This window comes from Argiope bruennichi, chromosome 3 (genome assembly GCF_947563725.1).
Source record: "Argiope bruennichi chromosome 3, qqArgBrue1.1, whole genome shotgun sequence".
In the NCBI taxonomy this organism is placed as follows: Eukaryota; Metazoa; Arthropoda; class Arachnida; order Araneae; family Araneidae; genus Argiope; species Argiope bruennichi.
The window spans coordinates 132,308,213-132,320,503 of record NC_079153.1 but is presented as its reverse complement, the minus strand read 5'-3'; the positions used below and the strand labels follow the sequence as shown (position 1 = coordinate 132,320,503).

Sequence of the window (12,291 nt, the reverse complement as noted above, 5' to 3'; positions counted from 1 at the left end):
TACAAAAATAAAAAGGAATGACATTGGCATAAAAGTCTAAATAATAATAACATACCCTGGTTTAAATAATTATAAAATAATGTAAGACAATTCTTATTTTGTTTAAACTCAATAATTGGTCTTAATACTAATGCTATTACTGGAATTAATTGCTAAATTATTAATGGAATTAATCTGTTAATTGATATAAAAAACTTTGTAATTCTTTATTCTTTGCAGTTACTTTTTTATGTGTGTTTTAATTTCTTTTGTGGCTAGTGTTCCTTGCGTGTTTTTGATTAATGCACTCTCTAAATGGAGTCAGTCTCTGTAGTGCGCTTATTTAAAATAAATAAATAAATAATTTTGTATATAGTAAGCAATTTTAGTATAGGTATAAAAAGATTTTAACGTTATAAAATGATTGTCTTCTATTTGAATGAAATGATTGTCATTTATGTATTAGGCGAATGAAAAAATCTTGAGAAACCAGAAAATGTATAAATTATTACAGTTAATGAAACTGTAACTGAAACTGTCATGCAATTTTCAAACAAGTATGATTTAACATTTTTAATACAGTAATAAACGTAAAAATAATCAATGCAGAAACATTGATAATATTACCTGTACAACTAAAGAATTAACAAAATTATGTGCATATATCATGTAAAAAAATTACTCATCTATAGAAATTTAATAAGTAAACGCTATATAAAGACGAAGCATGTGTACGAAAATCAAATATTGGAAGCATTAATCAATTCTACGCAAATATGAAATGACGCGAGCTTTTTACTTCAGAATTAAAAGAATGACAAAAGCATAAAATTATTTTATTTAACATTCTTGACTGTTCCTTAATTAAAGACTCCGGGGGATCTTGGATAATAAATTATGATATCCTTCCCCTCTGTATTATTTTCCTAATCTCCCCCCCCCCTCTTCTTTAAAGTTTTAATATGTCTTTGTCTGATTATATACTTTAATCGAATGAAATTTTTTTAATAAATATCTCGTTCATATGTCTATTATCTGTTTTTTTTTAAATTTCTGCTTAATCCCGTGAAATAAAAAAAAAAAGAATAAGATATCCAAAACTATATGACTTCATGAGCGTAACTTGAAATCAAGGACAAAGCCTAATCAAACACATACATAATATAATTAAGTTAAACTATTTAGGACATTAGATTGTTCAGTATATTTTATTTTTACTTTTGGTTTATGAAGGTGGTCAGTATTCCTGCTGTTTAAATTTCCTAGACTTTTTCCTGACATTTCCAGGATTTTAAAGAAATTTCCCTGATATTTTTCGGATATTTCTAATATCTTCAGAACGGCAGAGAACTTCCTCAGAGCAGATTTTATTCAAAAATGGATAGAAATCTGAAAATTTAATGTAAAGATCGCATACCAAATTTCAGCTGCCTAGCTCAAAGCGTTTTTGAGTTACCTTTCTTAAAGACAGATGGACGGATATTTTCTAAAAATGTGTTTTTCTAACTCATGGAAGTACAAAACGTGGAGATTAGCCAAGATCTCGAGTTCGAATTTTTTGGACGATTACTATACTTTCTCTGCACTACGTATACGAGAAAATAGAAATGCTAGATTCACGCGAAAGATCTATATTTCATGACAATTGCCGTCATTGCCATGCAAGAATTCGCGGCCTCACCAACGTCCACAAATCAAATTTATGTGGAATGAGAGGGATAAGTACTTTATTGGAGAGCATGTGAGAAAGTTTTGGGGAGAAGCAGAATTCGACCAGGACACTCTAACGAGCCATTTACACTTTTTAAGGCGCTGATGGCAATAGTGAGGGGATGGAAAAAATCTGGAAGCACTTATTCTCACTACGCCACTGCTGCTGCATAACAAACTATCAAAGTTAATTTTTGTCTGGATGCAAGAGGAATTTCAAATTCCTCCTCCTCCTATCTTACGTCACTAATGTTTTCTGGATTTTTGAAATATGCATAACGAATTTGAAAACTAATAATACAATAAGTCGAAATAAGACAATAATTATTTTTAATAAAATCATTCTATGTACAATGCATAATGCCCAAACTAGTTAGAAATGATCCTAAACATTCTTTTTTAATAATAAGTTTAATTTTTAAGCAGCATGTAGCAATAAGGAAATAACAATATTTGTGTTTTGTGCACAAAATAAATTTCAACTTAATGGAAAGTTTATAAGAGGAATGATATTTATCTCACAAGAATAGAGTTCACAGAAATTTGGGAATGTAAAAATTGAACAAGCGTAGCAACAAGAGATAAAGCAATCCCTGAAGTTCTTTGTGCTGGAATTGCACGTAGTGACATCTAGTTTCCAAATCTAACATTAAAAACATTTCAAAATCCACCATTCATTTAAACGAAAAAATTTATTAAAATATGTATAGGTCTTACCAAATATGAAAACAAAAGGAAATATCTATATAAAATAGTTTTTTGCCTTTTTCAAAACTAAGCAATATCAACCGTGATAAGATGATATTCTACGAAAATGATTGCAAGGATTTGTGCACTTTATAGTTCGACAAAAAAAAAAGAAACATTGAATTTTTTAAAAAATTGTTGGTATATGATTTTTTTAAAAAAATTATAATAATATTTAATTATTATGAAGAATGCCGATTTTTATACAATGGGAATTTTGAATCTATTTTTCATTCCCTTCTTTATGATATAAAAATTTTGTATCTGCTTCTTTAAGATCTAAAATTTTGCAATCACTTCTTTAGGTAAAAAATGGTATTTGCACATATATATATATAAGATTTATTTATATTTATTATAAGGAAATAGCAAGTATGCTAAGGACCGTAACTTATAATGTACTAAAACGTTAAAAATTTATCATTAAAATTTAAAAAAATATATTTTTAAAATCACATTTTTATTAATAAATTAAACCGTTTTTTTTTTTTACAAAAAACGAAATCTCAGTTTATGAATGTGATTTTATTATTTAAATAGTCTTTATATGTAATGTTGTAATAGTATAAGCTGAAATTCCTACTCCTCGATAAAGGCTTCAATTGTATCGGACGGGGTGTGTTATAGTTAAGCAACGGATTGTAAAACCCTCCCCGCTTTTGCGCATGGGTTAGGATGGGTTTAATTCGTCAAAATAGGGGTGAAAGGAAAATGCAATGTTTACATTTACTAGTATCTAATTGGGAAAATCCAAGGTCAAAGAGAATACCGGAAATGCACTCATCGTTCCGCGTTTCATCCCTTAATGAAGTGGAATCATCGCAATGCGGTCGTCTTAGAATCTGTTGACTAACTATACCAGGGTAATTATTTTCCGAAGCTGAATCAAAAATGCAACGAAGTTTTATTTCCCCTTTTGGACCATGAATAAAAATCATAGAAGTATTAAGCAATCCTTTGCTAATAGAATCGCTTTTGGAAGCCAAGGTCACTGATGATTCAGACGCTTCACGCGCTAAGAATTTATTTTTTGATTATTATTACATTTGTCTTCGCATAGTAAGATATTATGCATTGCGTTAATATTATTTGTTTTTGTAAGTTTATAACAGAAAAAAAGAACTGGAGCAATTATTAGAATGATTTGTTGACAGCAGCGACTACATACATGGTTTAATTTAACAATTCACTTGATGATGATGATGATGTCGTGTCCGCGTTACCACGGAAAGGCGGTGCAGTAGCTTCTGAGGGTAAATACCCCTGAGCACCCGAGGGCAGAAGTCTGACTTCTAGCTCATATGAAGATGAAACTCACACATTCGCTTGCACAACCCCTTTTTACAGGGTGGGCACATTCACACACCTCACAGATAGAACACAGATGAAGAACAACCATGCCATTCATCACAAAATAGCAAAAAAAAAAAAAAAAAAAATGACATTTAGTCTTGTAATTTCTTTTAAAAGAATTAAGAGATGATATTACAGTGTGCATACTATTAGACAAATACATCAGGAAAACTGATTTTTATTCTGATATTCTTAATCTGATAATTCTGATTTTAACTGATATTCTTAATCAAAAATGAATAATTGAAGTTTGAATGTAAAACTGCACTATGTTGTATGTACTTTTGACTGTGTCAAAAGGTACACTACTTCTTATGGAAACTAGAAATAGATGTAGAGAACTTGGGTACTAGAATTGTGATGATTTTTATTAAATTGTGAGATGTTTGACAGTTAATATGTGCATCTCAATTTGACCTTAGGTCATTTGTAAGGGAATTTCATTCAGATTTAAAAAATCAACTAGAATGGTGAAAAAAAAAAAAAATGTTTTACAAGCCTGCCTCAAATTTACCTTTTTGAGTAATTTCAGGTGAACTCAACACACTCTATAAACCTCAGCATCTGAAATTTTCAAAAAATTTGTCATAGGTGTACTATTTTTATATGCATGGTAAATTACTAAATTCCCTCCAAATATGTTTACTGAGTTTCTGAATTACAGCTATATATATATACATATGCCCAGAAACCAACAACAGTTTTTTAAATTGCTCCAGGCACTCTCTTAAATGAGCTATAGAGCTGAAATAATTGTCATTTCACATAATTCTTCAAGTTCTTTTTTGCCACGTGATAGACAATTTCTGTAAATATGGTACTTACATAAAAACTTTGCATAACCAAAAAATTTTAGACAGGCACATTTTTTTTTCTTCCTGCCATGTTTATATCCAAGCTGAATGAAGAATTAGAGGATACACTTTATATATATATATTGTTGGTGTGTGTAATGATATTTTAAAATCTATTTTTTAGCTTAACTTCATTCTAAAATGTTCTCTTATTTCCTGATCCCATTCCACTTTTTCTACTTAATTAATTCAACATAAGCTTTGTAAAAATGCTTAGGTCGACGGTTCACACACTCCGAGTGAAGGGATAAAAAATTACTGATCTAAACAAATTCATCTAAAAGATCCTTATGATTTCCTTGCTTGGGTCGACACCTGTAAGGAAATCCCTATCAAAATCTCACAGTATATAATCAAAGGGATAAAATTTTAATTAGCTTTTCCTCATTTCATTTTGTATCGTTCTGTGTTAATGTGCTCATTGCTTCTGCTTGCACATAAATCATGCCTCACAGAATGAAATAAATCGAAGTGAAAAATGCAGTGTTTCCTCGGTCTTCGGACACAACTCTGTTTCCAAAAATTATGCTATATATATATATATATATATATATATATATATGATGATGATGATGATGATGAATCTCTACATTTTAGAACTTTTTCAATTTCAAACAACCATTCTATATGATATGTAGCATTACCAAACTAAGTTTATACACATCATAATTGGGGGATTTCATGATCAATCAGAAATTGAGTTGTATCAGAGTTTTTTATATGTACAATAATAAATGATATTTGCAGGATTTTACAGTGCAACTTTTCTCCTGCGTGCTAGCTCACAATATTTAGCAACATAGAACATTTTAATTGCAGCCTTAAAAATTAAAACCTAATGCATTCCCAGATAGCAATCATTATAAGATTTGACAAAAGTGCAATCAGTAGAAAAATCCCATGCTCTGACTGAATTCTAATTGTCAAAATAAAATTTTTAAACAAAAGTACAGCAGTATTTAGAAAATGATCAATCTATGAAAAATATTATCACTTTTTACTTCTGAAGTTTAAAAGTAAAAGGCTTTTAACAGCACATAATAATGCTGAAATTTAATAAAACAAATATACTTTTTAACAGATATGCAAAAATAAACTGTCCCCCTTTGAGGTTTAAAGTCATTTCAGGTTAGCTCAAAATTCTCTATAAACCTCAGCATTTACATAAAAATTATATAAATCATACAATTACATTAATACTTACATAAAAATGTGATTAATCATTTTACAAAGAAGTGGAAATGATTTATAAATTCCTGGCTTAAATAATTAATGGAAACAAATTGGAAAAATTAAAAAGTGGGCACAAAACAAAAATAAAAAAATGTCAGTTGCTATATATTTTTATTTATTTATTGAAACCTGCAAGAAACATATTGTATTGGCTTCGAATTTAACAATGGCTATCAAGTGAAGAATTTTATTCAATGAACTGCTTTAAAGATTTTAAATCTAAAGAAAGTACCTTTTTATCATGGTTTTAATAGCAAAAAAAATCACATGATTCACAGATTTGTTGAATTAATAATATTGTTTTAAATTTCACTATAATAAAAAATATTGTTACAAACTGTGCTCAAAATTAATTAAAAAAACTATTAAAATTAAAGAAAAAATGCATTCATTAAAAAAATTTGCATTATTAATATTATTATTTACATTTTGGGCAGTGTAAAAGTAATATTTGAGGGATAATATTTTTTTGATATTATGGTGGAAACACATTAAAATTATGTTTACTTTTTAATTAGGCATTAATTTAAATTCTGCAATATCCATTCTTAGTGAGCTTCTAATACCCAAGAAACAATTTCCTTCCAAATTTCATGCTCTAACTTCAATGGTTAAAGCTGTGCACTACTTTATCAGTCAGGTCAAACCATTGAAAATAGAAAGAAAGATTTCAGTGGAAAAAAAAAAAAATTATGTAACAGAATAGTAAAATAAAAGAGAAAAAGTAAAACTCATTAAAAATAATAGAATCTGATCCCTCAAGAATAAAAAGTGTTTTTTTTTAAATACCTTTTAAATTCAGAAAAATAAAAACAAACATTTGACAAGATTGATCCAATAAATAATAATTTCCAAAAGTATGGGGATATTTAAAAAATATATCACGAATGAAATCATGGTAATAGAAAATTTATGATTTCAATCTAAACTCCCATCATACTGAATTTTATACAATCAACTAATACAATTACACATCACAGTGAATTACAATTCAATATGGCTGTTTAGTAGGTCATTCAAAACATGGCTCAAAAGAACATATCAACAGAAACAATAATTGTTCATCTGTATCAAAGAGATTTCACTGAAATAAAAACAATTAAGGTTCAAATTACTTTTCATATATGTTATAAGAGTAGTTTCTCCCATGTTTGAAATAGCTACCGTTCATTTCGAAATCTCGTGACTAGTACTTTTCAATAATTTTACTCCTCAAAGAAATGATATGCAGTAAGATGAGTGCATTTCCAGAATATTTTTAAGGCCTTGACTTTGACTTCCGTCTTGTTAGATTCATTTTCATCTTAGATGTACTTACCATTACTTAGTGAAATAAATGTTTCTTAGAGCACATGCAAGAGTATGCAGCTCTATATCAGAGAATTGCTAGTGTTTCTTTCAAACATCTTATTTTATTCTTATTTTTAATCAACTAGAACTACTCTGCATTGTCCAATTTAAGCACTTTGCATAGTACTACAAATTCTGTTAAAAAATAGAATAATGAGCACAAAATGGATGAATCTTATAAGAACAAATTATATAGTTATTTTATGTAAAAAAAAAGTCATTTGCATATTTATGCTTGTTTTTATGATAAGTTTAAATGAAAGATGCAATATTAAATTGTATCACAGACCATTGTGTAAGTTTAAAATAAAAATTTTAAATATTAAAAATTTCAATCTTTTAAAATAAACAAAAATAAAAAATTACAAAACTAGACAGAATTAAGATCAACATTTTCAACAAACCAAAGAATTTATAATGAAGCTAATAAAAATTGCATTGCAAAATTCGATTAAACATACATAATTTTGATTTATTTAAAATATACTACACACTAGCTTTCAGAAAAAGCAGACACAAAAGAAAACAGGGAAATTTCACAAGTTTCCTTCCTTTTCAAGCAACACCTACATTATTTCCAAATATATATTGCTGACTTCTTATATTAATTAATAATGGAGACTTGTAGAAAAAAATTAGCAATTACTACATACAAATAACTCTTCAAAATATTCAAATCAATACGACAACTAGAAAAAATAATATTGGTTTTAAAATATGTCAATAAAAATGTCATCCAGTCATTCAATTGTTTTTTTTTAATGATGCAACTGAATTAAGTTATATTAGTGTAACAGGTAACAGAAATTATTGACATTGACCATTTTGTAATATGAAATTAAAATAATGAAATACTACTTAATGGTACAGAATAGGCAAATTGAAACATAATACCTTTATTTGTTATATATATATTTTTTAAAAATGCATTAACATTTTAGCTTTTTATCACCCAGTCCTGTATAAAACTCTTTTGCCACATCAATGGTATTCTGTCCACCAAATCAAGATTATGATACTTGGAATATCAGATATGCTTCAAGAAAGTTTTTAAATGGTTAATATCTGAATTCGTAAATATAGCCATCATTAAAAAACTTATAAACCACATGAATAATAGATAAATCAGCAATCATTAGTGTTTTTTTTATTATATACAAATAGTATGAAATTCTCAACATCACTTCTGAACTTTGGTAGAATTCCAAAGACAGTTTCTTTACCAATTAGAATTTACAAGGGATTCAATTTATTGATTCTTCATCTATGTATCTTCCAAAATATATGGATCAAAATTTTTCACAGTATAGATGTAAAATATGTTATGTTTATTTCACCCTGTATTATGCTTTTTGGGGGTAGTATATAAATATTTGCTTGGTTTAAAAAAGTATTTAAGCTTATTTGCAAACATCACACCTTAATGGCAATTTAAAAAACAGCAGTTAAAAGAATAATATTTAATGTACTACATTTCCCTCATGATAAGAAAGATAGAAGCAATAAAACCTATCTTTTATAAATGTAGAAATGAACGATGATTAATAAATAAAATTACACTTTCAAATATGTAAATATTTTCAAACCATATAATTTTAACAGTTAAACCAATAATAAAGATAAGAACTGCATATAGAACCTAAAGGGTACTTAACTATGTAAATCAAATCTTCTCAATTTTACATTTTAATTCCCCCCCCACACTATTTTATACTTTATTAATAATTGTTTCATATGCTTAGTGTTTTATTAATAAACTCATTTTAAGTCTTCAATAATAATTTTAACTTTTTTGAGCAATTGATTTATTAACTTTTTTCCACTATCGATTTAACAAACCACTATTCACAGAATCCTGGTTTTCATACATTTTCCTTCTGATATGATAGAGGATTTTTGAAAAGATTAATCCACTTGAAGATGTCCTAATCATGTAATTTGGGTTCAAAATTATGTGATTAATCCCAAATAATCACCCAGCAGTTACAAGAAATGATGTTTATTCTTTTTTTTCCTTCAACTACCCGAATTACAAAAAATATCACTCTGAGCAAATTTAAATCTGACAAAATCAATTACACAAAATTTCAATAGAATTGTAAAACCGTAACAACATATTTTATTTTAAAGATGAAAAGGAATGAGATAAGCATTAAAATAATTGTTTTGAGTTTACAAAAGAATATTTATTGAATAAATATATATTTATACGAATTATATTAATAAATATATATTTACAATGATACTTTGAAAATCAATCTCATTGCTATAATTAGGAGAATTGCCCCCATGCTGTTATTAAATGCAGTAAGTTACATTTACAAAATGAAAACATAATATTTCATTTCAGTTTTCTTTGTTTAATATATCTAACTAAACAATTTGCTATCATTAATGCATATTAGTTTTTGGTTTAACTGCATATAAAAAAATTAACATCCAGATATTTTACAATTAACAATAACAAATCTTTTTCTGATTCATAAATATATAGCTAAAATTCAAACTTACGATATAAATCTTCATAGTTTCAAAAGTTCATTTAAAAAACTTATACTCCAAATTCCTATAAAATATAAACAATCAAGAATATTAAATTTAGCTGCTAATGTTAAAATGACCGACATCATTATCAAAATTAGATGAAAAATGGCATTAATATATACAGCCAGGTTTTAAAAACTTTCAAAGAGTAATTGGTTTTATATTTTGATGAAAATTGTAAAAAAATGTATTTAGGAGAATAATAATAATTCTCATTCATCTGAAACAATCACACTATTTTTATCTAGTTAATTCTAGCTCCGAGTAATGGGCCTTTCAAATGAATAAACAATACTTTCTAACATGTTAATGAAGCACTAAAATCCAAAGAGCATTTCACTCATGTATTTTTAAATAAATACATGAAAATGAATTAATTACTTTGGAACTGAGCATGAAGATTTCTTTTTAAAAAAAGTTGTTGCAATTAATTAATTATATGTAATATAATTTATTTAATGAAAGAAAATATTGGAGGTAAAACAAAATGGGTAAAGTTCATTACAAGAGGTTTGGCTTTTTTAAACCAAGTTAAATATTCTTAAAGAAAAAAGTTTGCACAGAATATGGTTGATTGAAATGAAAATATTTCAGGCATTTGACATAATGTATATTTATATATATTAATTTAGTCAGATTTTAAAGATTTTTCAACTTAATAAATTATTTATATATATTTATTATAATAATATCAATGAAATCTTTATGAATTTATAAGTACATTATTGTTTTGTTTTTTAAAATAAAATAAATATGTTTATAAGGAAACTCATTTTAATTATGATGTTGACAACATACAAATGCAAAATATTCCAAAAGGAAAATGTAGATACAAACAATCAAACTACAATGAATGAATGAAATATCTAAAGATGATCCAAAATGAAATTATTTTTAATTTCCCTCAGAAGAACACAGGTTTGTGCATTTTCTTTCTTTAGATTAAAAATCTCAGTCACTGTCAAGATTTTCTTCCGATGTTTCTGGCATACTTGATATTAAATTTCTTGTCATTACTAGAACTCTTCCATTAGAGCTTACACAATCTTCTGAAGTATAAGGTGGGTGAATTGTAACCGAGTTGCAAACAATTATGTTGTCATCAGACTCTTTAGTTTCTAAGCGATTTCTTTCCAACCAAGATAATAAACGCTTCTTACGTTTAATAATATCGCTTGCTGGGGTTGTCAAACGCTCTGCAGCTTCTTCATCGAAAAAATGCTGTATTGCATTCTTCATAAGTTCATCTTCGCGCACTACTTCTACACTTTTATAACTATGTCCTTTAATCAGAATTACAGATTCATTTCTGGAACCGTTATCGTTAAAATTAACCAATACTAAATTTCCTGTAAGGGGATCAATGTCTTTAAGCCAACCGGTATGAACTGTCTTAGAATGTGTATCAACTTTTACATATTTCAATAAATGAACATCATATCTCAAAGTAACGTCAAACTTTGTATCCATTTTGTAAGGAAAAAAAGATTATATCCTTATACCAATTTCCTTTCTCTCAAAAACGTTTTCAAATTAATTGGAGAAATACAAATATTTATATCCCAAGTTACGAAACTTCAATCCGTTTTTTGCACTTTGTATAGATTGATTCAGTTACAGTTTGTAGACATCAAAAAAAAAAAAAAGAAGAAGAAGAAAAGAAATCTCATAAATTGTCCAACAATTTTATATGAGTACTAAACTATATTACTACCTTATTCCCTGTATTTCTAAAACATTCGTTTTCAGATAAGATATTTTCTCAAACTATTAAATGCATAGAAGGGGAGATACAATGGCTTTTTTAAGAGATTATATTTTCTTTAACCACTATTCCGTGGAGTTAGCTTTAAAGTTGCAAACAATTAGAGGGACGAATAGTTTACGAATTATTTTTATATAACAAGTTACAAAAAGTCTACAAACATACCAGTGATCAATACTACTCATGGAGAAATGTGATTCAAATCATTCGTCTTTTGTTTTGGTTTTAATCTTGAAGAAGTAGGAATCGCTACGAACTGTCCAATCCGGTGGAAGCGTGAGAACAAGAGACCGAAGCAGGAAGCAATAAGTTCCTTATTTCATTGTGCGAGAGCATAAACAACATTTCTTTCGCACTCAAGTATCCACAGAAAAATATATAATTTCTTAAAGAAGTTTCTCCAGATATTCAATACTCCAAACAAATTTCATATATAATATTTCCTAAATAAATATAAACGCCATAATTATTGTCATACATTTAATATTTTTCGATGATTAAAACGATTTGATATTCACATAATTAAATTGTCCGTGCCCGATTACCTTGAAAATTCCGTTACTGCCTATGTACTACCAAGTTTTTAAAAAATATATATATGATTATTTTTAAGTCCTTTTAAAAATAAAAATGATATTTTAAATAACTTGTCTCTGATAGATTTTTAAAAACAAAAATTTTATAGATTTTTATATCTTCTTGTATGATGCATAGAAATTCATCCAAATGTGGATATTTTTTTAATGTATAACATAA

At 27.3% G+C, this 12,291-nt stretch overlaps 1 protein-coding gene across 1 annotated transcript; it reads right to left on the bottom strand.

The window, feature by feature from the left end:
• Positions 1 to 10,537: 10,537 nt before the first annotated feature.
• Positions 10,538 to 11,356, bottom strand: LOC129963713 (gem-associated protein 6-like). The gene has a single exon (XM_056078234.1). It carries the CDS (start codon positions 11,238 to 11,240, stop codon positions 10,722 to 10,724), a length of 519 nt encoding a protein of 172 aa, XP_055934209.1. The 5' UTR covers positions 11,241 to 11,356; the 3' UTR covers positions 10,538 to 10,721.
• Between the last annotated feature and the right edge of the window lie 935 nt (positions 11,357 to 12,291).

Excerpts from the sequence above, each read along its gene's own strand:
- LOC129963713 (XM_056078234.1), bottom strand. The coding sequence starts at position 11,240 with ATGGATACAAAGTTTGACGTTACTTTGAGATATGATGTTCATTTATTG.